The sequence below is a fragment of the Kwoniella pini genome, chromosome 10 (assembly GCF_000512605.2).
Source record: "Kwoniella pini CBS 10737 chromosome 10, complete sequence".
NCBI lineage: Eukaryota > Fungi > Basidiomycota > Tremellomycetes > Tremellales > Cryptococcaceae > Kwoniella > Kwoniella pini.
In genome coordinates this window covers 596,743-616,445 of record NC_091725.1, presented here as the reverse complement: position 1 = coordinate 616,445, position 19,703 = coordinate 596,743, and the positions used below count along the sequence as shown (strand labels likewise).

At 42.3% G+C, this 19,703-nt stretch overlaps 4 protein-coding genes across 4 annotated transcripts; 2 read left to right on the top strand and 2 right to left on the bottom strand.

Moving 5' to 3' along the window:
• Positions 1 to 53: 53 nt before the first annotated feature.
• On the top strand, positions 54 to 4,186 carry I206_107023 (uncharacterized protein; the record flags this gene model as incomplete). Its single annotated transcript, XM_019157155.1, has 9 exons — positions 54 to 56; positions 133 to 298; positions 365 to 514; positions 582 to 1,118; positions 1,180 to 1,569; positions 1,635 to 2,727; positions 2,819 to 3,143; positions 3,213 to 3,891; positions 3,960 to 4,186. The coding sequence occupies 9 exons, from the start codon at positions 54 to 56 to the stop codon at positions 4,184 to 4,186; spliced, it is 3,570 nt and encodes a 1,189-aa protein (XP_019009873.1).
• A 258-nt stretch (positions 4,187 to 4,444) lies between these two features.
• On the bottom strand, positions 4,445 to 7,746 carry I206_107022 (OPT family small oligopeptide transporter; the record flags this gene model as incomplete). Its single annotated transcript, XM_070203441.1, has 18 exons — positions 4,445 to 4,688; positions 4,764 to 4,810; positions 4,870 to 5,123; positions 5,172 to 5,297; positions 5,357 to 5,379; positions 5,438 to 5,476; positions 5,528 to 5,544; positions 5,602 to 5,644; positions 5,694 to 5,707; positions 5,767 to 5,837; positions 5,894 to 5,970; positions 6,033 to 6,072; positions 6,131 to 6,216; positions 6,272 to 6,453; positions 6,520 to 6,926; positions 6,985 to 7,127; positions 7,184 to 7,455; positions 7,507 to 7,746. 18 exons carry the CDS (start codon positions 7,744 to 7,746, stop codon positions 4,445 to 4,447), a joined length of 2,325 nt encoding a protein of 774 aa, XP_070059542.1.
• A 424-nt stretch (positions 7,747 to 8,170) lies between these two features.
• On the top strand, positions 8,171 to 9,676 carry I206_107021 (uncharacterized protein; the record flags this gene model as incomplete). The annotated part of the gene is made up of 9 exons (XM_019157157.1): positions 8,171 to 8,173; positions 8,239 to 8,254; positions 8,321 to 8,347; positions 8,407 to 8,421; positions 8,480 to 8,565; positions 8,628 to 8,743; positions 8,808 to 8,974; positions 9,095 to 9,346; positions 9,495 to 9,676. The coding sequence occupies 9 exons, from the start codon at positions 8,171 to 8,173 to the stop codon at positions 9,674 to 9,676; spliced, it is 864 nt and encodes a 287-aa protein (XP_019009875.1).
• Positions 9,677 to 9,940: 264 nt separating this feature from the next.
• Positions 9,941 to 19,669, bottom strand: I206_107020 (uncharacterized protein; the record flags this gene model as incomplete). Its single annotated transcript, XM_070203440.1, has 9 exons — positions 9,941 to 9,960; positions 10,027 to 10,444; positions 10,529 to 10,856; positions 10,949 to 12,655; positions 12,699 to 13,321; positions 13,432 to 16,629; positions 16,693 to 18,282; positions 18,331 to 19,355; positions 19,423 to 19,669. The coding sequence occupies 9 exons, from the start codon at positions 19,667 to 19,669 to the stop codon at positions 9,941 to 9,943; spliced, it is 9,156 nt and encodes a 3,051-aa protein (XP_070059541.1).
• Between the last annotated feature and the right edge of the window lie 34 nt (positions 19,670 to 19,703).

The following is a 19,703-nucleotide window of genomic DNA, read 5'->3' as shown; positions in this document are numbered from 1 at the left end:
ATCGGGAAGGTTTATTGAGCTTTGAGCATATATTGATTGAATAGGTCTTCAATATGGTATGTCACTCCCTTCATCAAAAGCTCCATTCGATTATAATTCAAGACAAAATCGCTAATTGATTTATCTTCATAGGGTGTCCCAGCTTTATTCAGATGGTTGTCGAAAAAATACCCTAAAATCGTAAATAAGGTGGTAGAAGAGATGCCTAAAAAGGTAATGACAGAGGATGGAATCGTTGAAATACCTGTAGATATAAGTAAGGATTTCGAAGGCGCACCTTATGTTGATAATTTATATCGTGAGTTTGCAATATTTCTGTCATATTACTCATTTGAAGTAGCTTCTAACTCGTTTCTGATTGTAGTTGATATGAATGGTATCGTACATCCATGTACACATCCAGAAGGAAAACCTGCTCCTGAGACTGAAGAAGAGATGATGGTTGAGATTTTCAATTATACGGAAAGGGTTGTTAATATGACTAGACCTAGAAAAGTCCTTATGATGGCTATTGGTGAGTCTTCTCCCGAAATGAGCGTCAAAGCTACGGGGAGAAAGGGTACAGCTGATACCATGTACAGATGGAGTTGCTCCTAGAGCCAAGATGAATCAACAACGTTCTCGTCGTTTTAGAGCAGCTCAAGAAGCTGCAGATAAAGCAGAAGAAAAAAGAGAAGCTATAAAGATATTTGAATCTATGGGACATACTGTTTCTGAAGAAACTCAAAATCAAAAACATTGGGATACAAATGCTATTACACCTGGAACACCTTTTATGGATTTATTATCAATTTCACTTAAATATTGGGTTTCACATAAATTAACAACTGATCCTGGATGGAAAAATTTAAAAGTTATATTATCAGATTCAAGTGTACCAGGTGAAGGTGAACATAAAATTATGGACTGGATTAGACGTCAAAGATCTTATTCTACTTGGGATGCTAATACTTCACATGTTATATATGGATTAGATGCGGATTTAATCATGCTTTCGTTAGCAACTCATGAACCTAATTTCAGAGTTTTGAGAGAAGATGTATTTGCTCAAGGTAGTAAAGGTCCTCAACCATGTAAGAATTGTGGACAAACTGGTCATCTTACGTCTAACTGTATAGGTAAACTCACTTTCGTCATTCGTTGTGCACGTGTCGAAGCTGACCATACAATTGCTGATAGGCGAGAAAAAAGCAAAAGATCCAAACGTAGTAGCAGAAGCTAAACCAGTTGATCCAAAACCATTCATTTTCCTTGATGTCGCTTGTCTTAGAGAATACTTAGCAGTTGAATTGAATTTACCAGGTGTACCATTCAAGTTTGATTTGGAATTAGCAATAGATGATTGGATTTTTATGATTTTCTTTGTTGGAAACGATTTCTTACCTCATTTACCAAGTTTAGAAATTCGTGAAGGTGCTATCGATGTTTTGTTGAAAATTTGGAGAGCGGAATTACCTAGGATGGGAGGATATTTAACTAATCATGGAAAAGTCAATTTGGATCGCGCTCAAATTATATTGGAAGGTTTAGCTAAGAGTGAAGATGAGATTTTTCAAAAGAGGAAGGAAGGTGAGTTGATTTTGAACGCTGTTTATTTGTACAAGGCAGGGTTGGCTAAATCTCACGCTAAACAGATGAAGAAAGGCAAGAGAATAACAGTAAACGTAGAAAGATAGATGATCATCGCCGACAGAATGAAGCTAAGAACAGAGGAAATGGTCAACATACCAGATTCGACGAATCTACAAAGGGAACAATGCAATTGAACGGAACAGATTACGTTGCTGTGACGCCATCTGCAACTGCAAGAGGAGGTCCATTACATCCTTCCTTACCGACTCGACCTGGGTTCGACTTGGTTCCGAAAGATGGGACCGTTAAAAACAAAGAGGATGAAGTAAAAAAAGCTATGTCGAACACCGCTTCGAACTCTGATATAGTCAAAAATAGAAGGGCGATACGGATGGCCAATCTCAGTGCAGCTGAGGCGCTTAAAGCTGAATTACTGGGCGAAAATGCTGAGTCAGCTGAGGTGGACACTGTTACGATTGAGAACACGGAGGATGAGGAGAAAGAACAGCTGCCTGTTGAAGAAGCTAAGGAGATACTAGAGCAACAAGGCGAAGATGAAGGTGTGGATGAAGAAATAATCCAACCTGCTCTTAAGTCGGACGAAGACGAAGGAGAAGCTCCAATTGGTGAAGAGACGATGGAAAGCGATCAAATTGACTCCCCTGAACGACCAAATAAGAGAAAGAGGAATGGGTCTGCTGAGGATGTTGAAGAAGCTGGAGAAGAAGACGATGAAGATTCATCATCGTCAAGTAGCACAGATGACGATACCGAAGCCCCTCCTAATCCAGAAGCCGATCAACCTGTACCTAAGAAGAAGCTCAAGGTAAACCCAGATGGTACGGTAGATGGATATGAGGACGATGTAAAGCTTTGGGAGCCTGGATATCGGGAACGATATTACGAAAAGAAGTTCGGAGTTTCTCTTTCAGACACAGAGTTTATACAGAACATCACTAAATCGTATATGGAAGGCTTATGCTGGGTCCTGGAATACTATTATCAAGGTGTTCCAGCTTGGGATTGGTTCTACCCTTACCATTACGCTCCGTTCGCCCAGGACTTTAAGGATATCGATAAATTCAACATTGAATTTAATCAGGGTATGCCTTTTACACCGTATGCTCAACTGTTAGGTGTATTCCCAGCAGCCAGGTAAGTCTCTTTACATTCAATGCTTGTGCGCATGTGTTTCGATGTAGATGATTCAAGGCTGACATTACATATATCTACCTGAATCGTATAGTCGAATACATCTACCCGAACCATTACAGCAATTAATGATTGACGAAGATTCCCCTATATTGGACTTTTACCCATCCGATTTCGAAATTGATATGAACGGAAAGAAAATGGCTTGGCAAGGTGTAGCTCTATTACCCTTCATTGATCAGGATAAATTGCTTGCTGCGTTGCAAAGTAGGATACCGATGTTGACAGATGACGAAAGAAGAAGAAATACGCACGGTGATAGTGTCATGTTTGTTTCGAATCAACAGGAATATGGATTAAGCCAAGCTTGTGCTGAGCTTTATGGTCTACGTGCGAAGAAGCAAGGCCAGGAGGAGAAGGTGAGCTCATTGGTACTCAGGTCAGCTTGGGCGTATTGTACACGCGATACTGACCCATTGATACCATAGCTTGTCCCCTTGGATCCTCAACAGACTGAAGGAACAACGGGATCTATACTTCCCGACCCGAAATTCATCCCTGGTACAACATTTGAAACTCCCATACCCGGCATAGACGACTGTCCAGATATCGAGAACAACGAATCTATATCGGTCAGATACTTTTTCCCTAGACAAGCTCATCCACATCGTTCAGTAATCTTATCTCGATTCAAACCATTACCTTCGAGACTGACTGAAAGTGATAAAGACTGGGTAAGGCGTGGTGGTGGAGGTGGACATCATCATAGACATGGAGGACCAAGACATTCAGGAGGTGGAGGAGATAACAGAACAGGTGGACCTGGTATGGCTAGAGGTGGATATCATCAAACCCCACAATCGTCTTTACCTCAAAATAGAACTGCCAATGGATATCCCAAACCATCTCCAAGCGATCTAGCTCGTCATGGTGCTGGTTCTGGTTATGGTGGAAGTGGAGGATATAATGCTCCACCACCCCCTAGACCTGTTAATGCTTATGGTGCTCCACCAAGTAATTACGGGTACGGTGGATATGGTTCTGCACCACCTTCAGCAGCAGGTGGGTATGGTGGATATGGAGGATACGGTGGTGGAACAAGTAATAGTAATTCTTATTCTGCTCCTCAAGGTGGTTATGCTGGTTATGGGAATGGATCAGCTTATAGTAGGTGACTCTTTCACTACATATGATACTCATTTCGCCTGACTCATGTCATTATTTTATCATTACAGGCGCCTATAATCCACCAGCTTCTACTAGACCAAGTCCTTATTCTGCACCTCCACCTAATCCATATGGTTCACCTAGGCCAGCTTATGGTGCACCACCTGCTCGAGGTGGATATGGAGGAACAGGTGGATCTGGATCAAATAGAGGTGGATATAATCCGTATGGAGGGAATAATGGATCTTACCAACCTAGAAATAATGGTGGAGGAGGAGGTGGAAGAAGGTATTAGACATCTTCAATAGTATCTTGCTTCTCATCGTGAAATAAAGTTATTTCGTTGGATGATATCATTCATGTGTCATCGATCTAAATATCTATTCTAGTCTTTTGTATTGATTACAATATCTTTCATGCAAAATCACATTGAATTTTCATGTACTGTCACAATCTGATAACAATCTATCCTTTCCATACTTCATCAAGTGAAAAAAATAGAAATGTTACCAATGAATGATTTAGCATACATATATGCATGTTTATATTTAAATTATGTACCAGGTATACAATGTTCACTATCTAATTTATTATTTCCCCACCAATTAGGACCATTCCAATTCCAAATTACACCACCAAATAATAAATAAATTATCATTGCAGTCATAGAAGTACCTGCATCAAGTGCAGATGAAACAACATAAATATAATTATTATGAAATTTTGAAAATTTTTTAGATAAATATGAATTTGAAATTATAGTTAAAATTGCTGAAGTAAGTATAATATTTGTTGGACTAAAAATTTACTCATTTTTTTATCAGTTATTTAAAAAACAATAAGGATGATTTTGATTATAAAATATAACTTACTATTGTGGAACTATACTTGCTCCACTACATATAATTGGAAATACAACCTGAAAACGAACATTTTAATTAGTTATTCGTAACAAAGGTATTATTTGCTGGGACAGACCTTGTTCAACTTGTACCCTGGCCAACGCTTATGACCCCACCAACATGCAATTGGAACGAGAGCTCCTACTAAGAAACCCAAATACAGCGATTCATAACCTCCACTAAAGAATCTAGCAGGTGCTACTGCACCCCAAATGATACTTGCCGAATAGAAAATTGCGGGAGATCGACCTGTCCATTGACCTGTCGGATCTACAACTGAGCCATCGAGATAACCTCGTTTAGACTGTAGGACCGATTCCAATGTAACATCTGTTGAGGCAAATCAGCCTTGGTCCACTTATACAGAAAGATACTCACAATTCGTTAGAGCGCCTAGAACTGTGCCAATAATTTGGCAGGCGAACATCTCTCTAGGCGGTATCGAAGTATACCAGCCAAGTTTAAGATCAGCAGTAAGGGCCAAGGCTTGAGACATCGCCATATCTAAGAAAAAGGTGGGCTTAGTATTCTCCCAGAATAAGACCTGGCAAGAGGAAGCTCACATCCGTAGCACTTGAAAGTGACGCTACAGTCCATTGGTAAGCATTGTACGCTTCTAAACACTTGACTGCTAATCGACTCACTTTCCGATTGGTTTACCGGGCATCAGGACTCCCGCGACACTACAATAGACATATCAGCCTGGGCGAGTCATCCAGGGTTGGCCCGCTTACAATTCCGTTAAGACGTTCTGCACATACTGTCAGTTGTGATGTATACAATTTAGAGAGACATCAGTCCAGCTTACCAAACCGATCTGCGTATTGCTGACAGCAGTGATTATTCCGACACTGCCAGCTCATCAGTCCAAATCTGATTATCATCTTTCAGCTGACTCACGGCACGAGGAAAATCTGGAATTCAGATCAGCTCATAAGCCGAGTTATCACGATCATGTTCCGGAATAGCTCACCGTCGCTATAGCCATTGCCAGAATCAGCGCCCATATCGGCATCTGCAGTGGGGTAATTTTGACCAGGATTACTGGGTGTGGGTAATTTAGCTTGATAGGATGAGCACTCGATGTTACGCTAATTTACCTGCAGCTCCGAAATTCACCCCTAACAAGCCTATATACCAAGAGGAAGGGACGCTTCGATAGGATCGCATGAGCTTGCTAATGTTATTGATCAGCCTCGGTCTCGTGCGCACGACACAAGGATGATATAGAATGCTTACTTATGCACATCGTTCAAATCAGTACCTCTTTTCGAGATTGCTGATCACAGGGTCAGCTTGTATGACCGATTCTTGCAGCCTACTGAGGGAATTCTCACCTTCCTTGATCTCATCTCGATGCCATAGCCAGACATGTACAAGAACACTAGATAGAGCAGCGAAATTTAACGCATATGACAGAGCACTTCCTTTAAGTCAGCTGACATTCGTTGTTAACAGCACGAAGTGCATAAGCTCACAAGTAGGGAGTCAGCAGCAAAGGTTTCGCCTTCTCATACGCTTCTTCATCTAATGATAAATCAGGCTTGAGAATCGAAGTTACATCGAATTTTTCGAATGACGAGTTGAAAAGACCTGCTGAAACGGGGGAAGGGAAGGATCTAGCCGACCAGAAGTTTGTGAGGAGTAGCAAAGGCATTACCTGATGCGAGTTAGCATTCGGATAAAGGGTGGAATCGCAGGTCCTCAATCATTTTTGGGTACTCACGATCCACATCATTCCTGCTAGTCCACCGAAGTAATTCCCCAAGGCCCAATAAGGGGTGTACAAAGGACCTGAAGATCCTATACTGCTCCAGTCGAAACTCCAGTCTGCTACTCCTAATCCAGTATATCCACTGCCCAGAGTTCTCATCCACCAAGATTCGTTATTGATCAGACATAATATGCTTACTGATGTCAACGTTGGAAATAATAGGAAAGGGAGGAATTGGTATATCATTGTGAATAGGAAGATTATCATAAAAATCCGTAATCGTTTAGTCGTTAATACTTGAGCTGCATGGGAAAGGTTCGAAGATGTGGTAGAATAAAGTGTGGTGAATAGCTGGACTGTCACCAATGTTGAAGGCCAATACATTGCCGGAGGGTTCACGAGGAGACTCTGAAGCGTACCTGACGGGCGAAAATAGTCAGAAAGCATCAAATGCACTATCGTCCATTGAAAACTTACCAGCTAAGCCGAATCCGATACATTGGGTAGTCAACAACATCAATATGGAAGGTATGGTCCCCACTGGTGTATCGAAGTACAGATCCATGATTGTTAAGATATCGGCAGCGTAAGCAGCAGTAGCACCAGAAGAGCTCAGAACGCTATGTAAGCCGATGTCAGCTATCCTTGCTTCGAGCATATGTTAGCTGGGACTTACCTGACTAAGATAGCTTCTTTGATACTAAATCTCCCAGGATTCAGCTCCCATCCGAAAAGCTTCTTTCCTCGCGATATGAGTTTCTCGTTCGCCAGGACGTGTCCTAAAGGGTACGTGGCTAAGATAACGAAATATTGAGAGAATTGAGGTGCATTAGACTTGAAGTAAAATACCATCGAAGAAGAAGCGCCCAATATGCAGAATGATGAGCCCAATAGTATGACTCTGAGAGTCAGAGTAGGAAGCGAAGGATCATCTGTTGATGGCACGCTCTGCGATACGGTTAGCTGGTTACTATCTAATAGCGGATCAAAATTACTCACTCGAGCTATCAACGCTTCTACGTTACTACCTTTCCCTATAATTTCATCATCTTGCGCTGCTCGTCCATATGCTGTTGGATCGTCTTCCAGCCGCGAGTCACCATCTTGTAGCTTATCCGATCCTTCGAGAAGCTTGGCATCCTCTCGAGTGATCTCGTCACCATCTTCATATGTTTTTGAGCTAGATTCGGCTAATGAAGGTAATTCGTATTCTTCGGCCTCGCGTGGGGTCACCGCCATGATCACTCGCAAGGTCTATCGCGAGAATAAGAGAGTATTGGTATCAGAGATATGTTGATATCTGAATCATCGCTAGATGATCGAGGCACTTGTAGAATATCCATGAAATTGATGATTATATTTGCAAATTACTTGCTTTACAGTTAATTCTTGTTCGTTCGGGAGTCGCGTTATGCTTCATCTTATCGCTCAACTGCAGGTAAATCAGGCACCCTTATCATCATCCAATGGAGTATGATAGTTATCTCCGCTTATCACTGAATGCTTTTACAATGCCACGTAAGTGAAATGTATGTATACCCCGCAACACGCGTCTCCTTCTCTCGTATCGATGCATCATCGTCAATCTATTTATCGATGAACATATCAAAGGTATTCTTCACTCTCTCAAGAATTCGAACAGCCAAGACAAATAACAATAACAATGGTAAGTCAGCTTGTGACTCATGAAAACCTGCTGCTTGCTACAAAGCTGACATTGTTCGACGTTAGGCCCGACGATACGATAGTACGTCTTCAACTGTGATAGATAAATTCATCTGACAAATTTACTAACAACTGTTTCACAATATAGGTAGAACAACAATCTTCTCGCCGGAAGGTGAGCTGTCCGTTTGCAACACATCATAGGATCAACAGCTAACGTTTTTTTGCCCACAGGCCGACTGTTTCAGGGTAAGCTAGCACTTGTCGGCCTATGTTTGTGCGATGTCATTAGCTGATCATATTGTAGTCGAGTACGCTATGGAGGCCATTTCACATGCAGGTACAGTCTTAGCAGTATTATCGAAAGAAGGAATAGCGATGGCTGCTGAAAAGGTCAGCTACTCAAAAGCTCACTGTATTCGATGTAAAGCTGATAGGATTGATTGGTATGACAGAAAGTCACTGGTAAATTACTGGATTTATCCTTAGCACCTGGTGGAGAAGGTATGGGAGGAGAAGGTACGGAAGCTTGGATGGGAGGAGGAGGAGAGAAGATCTTCTTGTTGAACAAGTGGGTCCAGCTTATCCTCACCGCCCTATCTCGAGGCATCAAGCTGATATACAGTGGAACGTAGCAATATTTTAGCTGGTTTAGCAGGTATTACATCCGATGCCAATTCATTGGTCAATTTCGCTCGTAATAGTGCACAAAAACATCTTTTTACATATGATGAAGATATTCCAGTCGAAATGTTGGTTCAGAGGTTATGTGATATGAAACAAGGTTACACACAGTTCGGAGGTGAGTAGTGTTTTTGGGCAGGAAATTTTGCTAAAAGACTTCAATGGTTCAATTGCATACCTCACATTTTCCAATAATGGTGACAACATGGGTGAATCGCTAACAGGTGATTTCTTTTAGGTCTTCGTCCATTCGGTGTTGCTTTACTTTACATGGGATGGGATCCACTTTATGGTTTCCAATTATATCAATCTGATCCGTCAGGTAATTATTCAGGATGGAAAGCTACTTGTATAGGATCAAATCATTCTTCAGCAACTAGTTTATTGAAGCAAGATTATAAAGAAGATTTAACATTAGAAGAAGCGAAGAGTTTATGTTTGAAAGTTATGAGTAAGACTATGGATAGTACTAAATTGAGTAGTGAAAAGTGTGAGTGCGAGCGTGATTCATTTGGTTTAGAGTCGCAAATATAGTATAAATGATCTACTTGAAATTGTGTTTGAGTATACGATATACTATATTCGCTCTTGATGACAAGCAGATTGGACCTGACTAATCCCATTCTTTCAAATCGTAGTGGAATTCGCAACTATGACACTGCATCCAACAAATAAACAACCTTTATCAAAAATATACAAACCATCAGAATTAGACGGATTACTTCGTGATTTAGAATTAGGAGGTACGGAAGAGGATGCTGTTGGAGCTATGGAAGGTACAGGTGGTGGAGGTGGTGGTAATGTAGCTATTTCTACATAGATAGTCTTAAGATTAGCATGAAATTTGTTTAAGCAAAATCACTTGCATTATGTATACTGTATACACAAACAACGTGAATAGTTCGTCCGAAATATAACTGCTGATCTTTCATTGTGACGTTGTGAGTCCTCTAAGTTGGTAAGACAGATTATATACATGACATGCTGGATATATTTTTATGCTACAATAAGTAAAAAAGGCAAACCAACTCCATAAGAAGGATAACATTTCTAAACCAATTACGATCAACCCAATTACGATTATTCAAAACCATGGTGCCCAACCTATTTAATCAGAAATTAGTCAAATTTCTTTTCTTTCTTTCAAATCATTTAAAAGAGTAAACATACCATGATAAATTGTAGAAAGATTATTAATATCTCTTGATTCTTGAATTAACATATTAACAGTATATTCAATTGATAATTCACTACTTAATTTATTTTTAATTTTATTTAAAATTCTATCAGCTTTTTCTTTTACATTTGCATTATTTAATAATAAATCTTCCATTTTTTTTCCACCTCCACCACCACCACCACCTTGTGCTCTAATTAATTTATCTGGATCACCTGCCCATGCGTATAAAGGATCATTTTTAAAAACTTCTAAAATTGTTAAAATTAAATTTGATTTATTTCTAATTACTCTTAAAGTATTTTCTGAACATTTTTTAAATGTACCTTGAATTCCATTTATACCTAATCCATCAATTAAATCATTTGTTAATCTAAATGGAACTTTTTCAGGTATTCTTAATTTTCTTCCCTATATATATATATATCATCTCATTAGCAAATTATTTTCGTTATAAGAAGAAAAACTCTATCAAAGTTGAAATTAAATACTCACATCCTCAAAGACAATTCCAAAATCAATATGAACTAGTTCTCCCGTACTTTGATCAATTAAAATATTTGAACAATGTCTATCACCTAAACCGACCATCCACCCTACTATTGAAGTAACAGCTACTGATCTAGAATAATTCAAACGCATTGTAAACCATGCCATTGGATCTTTATGTTTTTCAACGAAGAAATGTCGGAGAACAGGTTTAAATTTTTTCATACATTCGTTGTATTTCTTAGGCAATTCAGGTGATTTATAATCACGATCTTGAATCGCAGCCATCTTGGATTGAAATTCGGATGGCGAAATATCTAGACCATTCCTATACCTGTGATCGAGAATAACAATTAGTTCGTATTCTCTTCCTACCTCACAATCAAAAAGACATAATGGAGTATTTCGTAATGTTGAAGAACTCACTTCAAATGAGCAGGTTTCAACCAATCCCCAATCCCTCTCGTACCTTCTACAAATTCAATAATCCCCGTTCGATCAGGAAGAGGAACAACGTTATAAGTTCTAAATTTTAGATTTTTGATTTTCGCTTGACGATCTCTTGAAAGTAAATCATTGGTCATTGTGAAGACTTGTTCCATAACTGCATCTTGTCTAACTTCATCTTCAGCTTTAAAAAGTTGTTGATGTTGTTTCCCATTAGAATCTTGACATTGCATGATTCTAGGTCGATGTACACCACCAGCTATCATATATCTTGTTCTATACCTATTTAAAGTTGGGATATTCTTATATTGACAAGTTAGATCCAATGGTAAAGAATAAGTAGCAATTGGGATTTGTAAAGAGAGGTTTTTAAGTGGACAATTGGTAGGTAAATTATGTGAAGATCCAGCTTTAGGTTTTTTAACTTGTTCACCTAAACTATCTGTTAATTGTGATGTTTCTTTGTATTTTGACCAAGATACACTAGCACCGACGAAGACTTTCATTTGTTTCGAAGCTTTGTTGGGTAAACTTTCTGCTGGCATCGAAGCTAATTGAGAGAGGATTTCTAGTGCAGCAGGCCCTCGTCCTTGATCTTCAGCGGCTATTGATTTGCGTTTAGCAGACGAGGGAGGGGACACGCCGTGTGCGAGAGTGATGACTTGATATAGGATATGAAATGGGTGATCTTTACTAATTCTGAGTAATAATCCATTGAGGTTCTGATTGAAAGTCGTAGGTATCGGCGGTCGATATAATCTTGCAGCTAGCTGAGGACCAAGGAAGATGAATTTATAAGTTGGAATAGGAGCCAAGTATACCGAAAAGCTTTTATTGACATCTTCTTGATCATCATGTTGAAGCCAAAGAGAGACCAATTGCGTGATACTATCGTCGTAAGTGTTGGAGAATGTCAAAGCTTTAGCATACATCCTCAGAGCCAAAACGATATACGTTAAACGCTCATTCTCCATCGCACGAATAGCTCTTTCGTCTTCTTCAGCCTCAAGTCCGGCTTTGCTAGATCTTGAAGTACTTTCCCTTCTAGAAGGCTTTTGGGTAGTCGACAAATTGTAATCTTGTATTTTTCTCTCTTGGTATGATCTCAAACGCTCGAGCTCAGATGACTTTGACAAGTTATAATAATGATTGTCCGCGAAAGTGGCGTACTCGTGACATATTCTAGCCAGGTCTTCATGACCAATTCGTGCTTTACTAGCCAAACCATAAGCTGTTTCGAAAGTTTGTCTTACATCACTGGCCGCTTTCAATTTTGCTAAATCCGTCCAGTGAGCGATTCTACCATATAATACAGCCAATCGTCCGGGATCAGCAGGTTTCTTAGACTTCACTTCTTCTGTGAGATCTTGTGCGTGTTGAATAGCCAGACCATGTTCGTGTTGAGCCCAAAGTACATGACTGAAAGCATCTTGAGCTTCGTCCGATGCAGTTCTACCCATTTCTAATTGCTGGACTGCGGTGATTGCATTGACAGAAGCTTGAATGTTATCATCCTCTTTGGCCAATTCAGCTAAACGTAAATGACATTTCTTTTCTAACGAGACTAGTAATTCAGCTTTAGGACTAAGCATATCACCAAGCATATTCTGCTCCTCTCGTTGTCGACCGGATCGAAGAAGGGAAAGTCGTGTCGCGATGAGTCGTTCAGCGTCGGTAAAGCTATGCCTGGATTAAGCAATACATCGAAACAGAGTAAAGCGTAACTCACTCGAAAGAGTTGCTCACATCACCAAATCCACCTACATCTCCATTTAGCGGTTTGTCGAGCTTCTCTTGGAATCCTCCGTCAAGCCAATTCGCTGCTTCTCGAAGACACAGAAGGTTGACCGTAGTTTTCTTGATCTGAGCCATCATCTCCATTCCCAAACCGTTCAATTTACTCATTTCAACTTTGATTGAGGATTGGACAATTCGTAAGGCAGCCTCCTGATCTCGATTGCTATGAATGGCTCTCAAAGCCGAATATAGATTTCCTTGAGGAGTTTCGGATAAAGTGCTATTCAAAGGCAAGTCCCAATTTCCTGTTCTCCAAGCCAATTCATGGAAGAATGGATCTTCTTCTGTGCCACTGCCTTCCTTACGAGTTTGCGAGCTCATTGAATTTGCTAATTTGTTGAATCCGAAGTTATGTAGATTATGCAGCGCTGGTAAGAAGGTATTGGATTTCGTTACGGACGGAGAAGCCTCGATAGAAGCTCCATTCCATGCAAAAGCTCTTTGCGATTCACCTTCATGTTCCAGCCTTCGGAGTAAAGCATCTCGGACGTCATGATTCTCAATACCATAGAAACCATCGGGATCCTCAACGTTGCTGTAAATCCCGTACATTATCTGGAACAAAAGACTCATCAGCTACCATCACTTTAATTAGATCTCGCAGGCTAACTGTATCACCTTAGATGGAAGGCTGAAATGACAGCTAATCACGGGTAAAGACTTACTTTCTGTATCCTCGTGTCTCCATCTCGTATGCCGTCACCCTGATCTCTGGCTAATTCCAGAAACATCATGGCCGTAGCATAGGCTCCAATCTTCACCGCAGCTTCACTGACTAAGACATAATCAATTTCGAGCCAAGCGTTATATCCCAATTCGCCCTTCCGATAATGGGGTTGAAAATGCCGCAAATGCAGAATGGTGTCGATGATGGTATGAATCACGTCTAGACTCGCCGCAGGGTACTGAATCACCATCGTGAAATGATCTGACAGAATCTTCGATCGATTCAAGGTAATGTCGGTATGCTGAGCTGCTCCGCAGGTCAATGTGGCTTGAATGATGTGGGGAAGGAAAGATCTGAGTGATACATCTTTTGATGAGAAGAGTGGTCGAAGCGAAATGTAAAATGGGTCGTCTGCCGAGACCACTTCACAGAGAAGTTCCGCTAATTCCGTTGTCCATGAATCCGTAGATCTGGTGTGTTTGATCCATCCAATAGTATTGACACTTGTGTCCAGGACTTTCGGTTCAGTCTGGCCATTTGTGGCAGTGTTGGGTGTAAGAAACTGTAAAATCTGCTTGACGTCGGGCGGCAAAATCGAACTAGACATCAAATCGCCGATCATTGGTAGCATTCCCTGTAATACCTCAAAAGCTATGGCTCGGATTTGATGTCGTGCATCACCAAGCAATCTGACGACCTCTTTAACGACCGAGGCTCGCAGAGCGCCTTCGGGATCTTTATCTTGTTTGGAGGTACTGATGTTTAAATAACTTGTGGTGTAGTTGGAAAAAAGTACCATCGAGTCGAGTGGCGGAGCGCGGATTTGACCATTTGCAAGATGAATTATCTCTAAAAAGGCGGTAATTCCCTCCACATCTGAATTGTCGAATACCTTTCCCTTAAGATGCCAGAATAACGATTGTGTGAAGGTGGGAATCGCCTCTGATCGAGTTTTAGTCCTGATAATCTGCAGGTATTGTTTACATAGCTCGCCTGCATTTTTAACTGTCCCACTTTCGCTGAGATTGACCAAATCAGTGAATAATGGCGAGTAAGAGTCCATCAATCTGGATCTGAGGGTCTCAGGCCACAAAGCAAGAGCAGACTCGAGAGCTATGCGAGTATTCTCGGACGAGAACCAGATCTTTGCGTTCTCAACTATCCAATCATCCAGTCTAGCTCCAATCGTTGGTCCACCTGCCTTGTGCAAGGCGGCTCGAGCAGAGCCAAGCTGGATGAACAACTGTATCAGTTCAGGTATTGGCCCATACAATGAATCCAGTTGTCGAAATCCCCATTCTACCATTGAGATCACCATTCCGCAAATATCGGGCTGAGGCAGGATGGCCAACATTTCCCTAAGGAACACTTGAAGTATATCAGGATTTCGAAATTCATCTTGATGCAAGATAATCAGCAGCGACAGGGATTTCAGGAACCTGAGCTGCTCATTGACGAGAAAAACATTGTTGATTTTGCTAGTGAGTCTCAAAATCGCACTGAAAACCATCTTAGCGGGCGATAACGTGGAATGTTGTTTCCTGATGTGTTGATATGCTGCAATGACGTTCTTTGCCGGAGCAAAGGGGTCTATCGCTGTAATACCATGGGTTGTGTTGTCATTGCCAATCAACATCGACCAGAGAGATCCAGCCGCTTCATCTCCCGTTATATCGTTCAATACAGTTGCCATTCCTTCTTCATCCGTTTGCAGATCAAGCAATTCCCATAAATGAGCAGCGATAGTATCAATTGAAAGGTCCAATCTCTTGAGCAACGCCTTTTTATTATCGATTCCAGGTAGACTAGCAAGTTTTTCCATAGCTTCTTTGACGGGCTGTTTGGCATCGACCACGAAAGCTTGAGAGAAGGATATAGCAGTTGCAGCAGGAAATGCTTGTTCGATCCCTTGTTCGACTTCTATACCGGCAGCTTCACAAGCCGAAGTATAGAAATCGATATGTCCTTCCGATAGCATAAAAGGGCCGACTCGTTGAAGACACGCGTGCGAATACGCTTTTCTCGTTGGGAATCCGTATAATCTGTGCGGGACTCGCATAGCAAGTTGACCTTCGAGGAGTTGACTACGTATGACGATGATTGCATATGGCAGATATAGTTGCGAGATTGATGACAGTCCTAGTCGTTTGGCAACTGCTTCCAACCCGGACTGCAGATGCCCATTATAAGCTGAGGTTACACCGGGGATTTCGTAAAGGTGGAAGACAGCCGCAGATCGTTGCTGCGCAGTTGCTATACAGCAGTTGAGTTTCCACAAAGTGTGCGAGACAAAGGAGTCGAAATGTTTGTCGTCACCAGGTTGTCTGGCGAGAGTAGAAAAGTAGAAATCGGCGTGTAGATCGATCGGCAAGATGGGTCTGTAAAAGACTGATGAAGCTGAAGTTGCTGCTCTGAGTCGGACTCGTGCATCGACATCCAATAATGATCCGGCTAAGTATGCAAGGGGACTAGATTTCCCTTGATCCTCCTCATAGTCCAAGTCGAGGTGGTCTCTCATTCCTTGCGTCCATAGATCGCTCGCTTTCTCGTGACCAAGGAACATATCCAGGAGTTTGAGAAGGTCCAACTTTACCTTCCACGCGGATATAGTGCCTTTATCGATTCTCGCAGCGCAAAAGCACATGAGATATATAGCTCTTTCTTTCAAATCAACTCTGAGGCCGTTATGTTCGATCCAACTGGGTAACGAGCATCTAACAAATTCAAGACACAGACTAAGATGAGCTGTGTCCCTGAGATATGCATACGATCTAAGCATCTCTTCTAAGACGTCCATGATCGCTTCAATAGCATTAGGATCGAGCCTGAGCCATTTATTATTGACTGCTTCACATAGGGCTTGACCTATTTCGATGAACCTCGATCCTTCCGCTAAAAGTAGAGTATTGACCAGCTGAGGGTCCTTATACGGTCGCTGAAGATTTGTTATAAGCATGAATCCCTTCAAACGTAAACCTATGGCTGTGTTGAGCAATGATGCTGATGTGCGTTGACATTCCAAAGCTTCCTTAGATAAGGGCATAGCGTCCGTCTCGGCATTGCGAATCTCGCCGAAATCATCATCGTCGATTTGTTCGACAACCTGAGGTTTTCCCCCACTGTTGGTTGCAGGAGATTTCAGATTGCTCACAACTTGCAAGCAGAGGAGCAGAATGTCCTTGAAAGCTGCCGACACCTGTTTCGTACTCAGATTAGCTTAGCGTTACTATGTGTCATTTGACCACTGGACTGGACTGACAGTAGGTAGAAGCCATATCCTGTTGATGAGTCTTTGTGGTGTGACTACCTTGGAGGGAATCGGGGTATTTGACGTAACAGGTGTCGGCGGCACACCGAAGCTAGCACTTGGTGGCATCTGACTAGGGATGTTGAGCGACTGAGTCGGACCAGAGGCTGAAGGGTGCGATGCCCCGTTGGAGGTGAGCATAGCAGTAAGTTCCGCCCGTCGGTCTTGATCATGCGATGTTGGCAGGAGGTCTTGTCTTATACCGGATTGAAGATCAGGCTGTATGAGTAGTGGCCAGTCGGAGTCGCGGGATACGGGGGAATGGATAAGAGGCTCAAAGCCTCTCCATATTAGGTGCTGGCCTGGTATACCAGAGGCATTCGAAAGCAATGAAGGCTGTACGGCTGCCAACAGTCGAGTAGCAGAATGCACACAATCGGCGTCGGGTAACTTGCCGTTCAATTGTACTGTTGCTTGGTACGAGAGTGCAATGACTATCAGGTCCAGTGATCGTCTTACCTTTTCCGCGTCTACCGCCCCTTCTTTTATATTTTCCCACTCTAAGGACCGGGCGTGCAATGTCGAGGTCAGGAAGCTCGACATAATCCGCGGTCGGCCCTCGAGATAACTGAGGGCTTCACCTGACGGGGATCTCGCTATGGTTTGAGATTGCTCATTCGAAGGGTTAGACCGCTGACAGTTGTCCGTTGGGAAACTGCCAAACAATAAGAAATTTCGAAGAGGCTTTGTTTTTCTTTCCTCTAGTACTCTATCGACGATTGCACAATCCGGCAAAACTTCTTCGCTCGTCAACTCCATCAAGGGAAAGTATTCGAATCTTGAGATTGACGCCAACAATCGAAGCACGTCTGATGGTATCTGTTGTTCCATCCTCGCGATACCTCGGGGACCGTTTACCAAACCTGTCTTTTCTAGCCAGCTCATAACCTTATTCTCCAGCTCAAGCGAGAAAAGGTGTACGCTCGATTTAGCTGCATCCAGAACGAGCGCTAACAGCGCGCAGATCGAATCGTAGGCGAAAACAGGACCTTGGATTTCGATATTCTCCAAAAAGGTGTGTATATCTCTGATCACGTAAGCTGAGTCCAGCTTGTTCAGCCTAAAAAGTACACATGCAGCATGGCATGCTGCTCTGCAAACTCCAGGGAATGTCGACTTCCGAATAGCATGACCCCAGACTGTCTTCCAATCATCTTCCACTGATGTTCTGCTGAATGGGCGAGCCGATGGTGATTTTGAGGTGTCACTAGCATCGAGCGGATCACCATCTTCTCGTTCATGAGAGACCTGTACGAATATGGATAGACCGATGAAAGCCCATGTCTGCAATTTTTCAGCATCTTCGTCGAGTAATTCAACCATCGTCCTCCTGATCTCAATCGCCGCCTCATCGTGAATTTTGTGTAGATCTTTGTTACAGATGAAGATTATACACTGCAAAGCTAACAGTCGGTTTTTGACAGTGCCGGAGCGCATGGCGAGAATCAGTGAGTTGATGCTGTTTTCCACCCGCCGACGTTTAGAAGGGCCACCTTCGCGGCTGGGCGTTGCTGGGTATGAGGTATATTGCGATTCGTACAGCTACCATCGGAGTCAGCTCGGTTGAAGCACGAAATAGTTCTCTCTCACATATACAGCTGTATCCGCGTAGAGTTCTAGGATGGCCCAGATCATGGCATTTTCATGGTTGAACTCGAATCCCGCTCCGATCCCTTTCAGTTCGAATATTGCATTACTAGGATCCACGCATTTAAACCTTAAGAAGTCTATATCGACAGGATGTATCCCTTTCCTATCAATAGTCTCCTTTGACAACCCGTCCATGAGTCTCTCAAAGGTACTTCGGATCTCGGATGCTTTGCTGCTGTCCACAAGCGTTTTATGCGTTATGTATGGCAGTAGGGTCCTGAGAGCAATCACGATTTGCTCACGGAGAGCTTTGTTCCTGGTCGACCACAACGAGACTAGATGAGGAAATAATTGCAGCCCGGCCGATAGGAAATCGTCTCTGCAGTTTAGCTCTAATTCAGCCAAAAGGATATTGAGGGAGCGTAGAACCGATAAATCAGCTGAAGTCTCAATAGCATATTGTTTGAGAAAGCGAAGAATCTTGAGCAGAAGTATGTATCCTGGTCTTTCGGACGATATTTGTGGTGCTTCTTTGGTAGGCTGAGGTGGTAGTATGGGTGCTGCTGAGGAAGATAGAAGTATTGGAACGAGAGTGAGAAATTCGATATTGAGTTGAGATATAAGTGGTTTACCGGACTTCCAAGAGGTGATGTCAGCCTGAGTTTGTCCAAAATCATCTACGTCCATTCCATTGCCATTTACAAGGTCAACTTCGATCTCTTCTTCCTCCCATTCATTGTCTATCGTCACTTCGTCTCCAAGTACAGCTGACCAACAGATGTTCATCAAAATCTTCCAGCTACCGGCATCTAAGCTTTCCAGGTGCGGAGGATAACTTATAAGGGCTCGTAAAGCTTTCGCGTAATCCAATGCTGCCGGAGGGAAGATCTGACCAGAGAAAACCAGTGAGCTTGTCAAGTGATTGAAGATGACGAGGAAAGGCTTTTTTGAAATCATATGAACCGTTCTTTCTGCCGTCCATCGAATCAAGGAGATGACATCAGCCAACCGCTTATCGGCTGCGGCTGTCAAGGAGAATCAGTCCTCTGTTTGCATGAGAGATCCAGTTAAATTCGACCTCGTGAAGCTCACTGGTAGCACCATCTTTCGCTACAGCTTTGACTGCAAGCTTCTTCTCCTTGGTCATTGTCTCAAATAAGCATTGATAGAACGATACCCATGCTGCACCCCCTTCGCCTCTAGCTGCATCTCCGAAAGCGTTGAGATTTTCTCGGTTACCAAGAATATCTCTAACATTTCTTACACCTTCAACTCGGTCCTTGATCTTGTCGGAGGCGATAAGTGACAGAGCACTTTGCAGACCTTGTACGGAATTCATTGTGGAGGCGACATTGAGAGGGGAATGAGCTGGA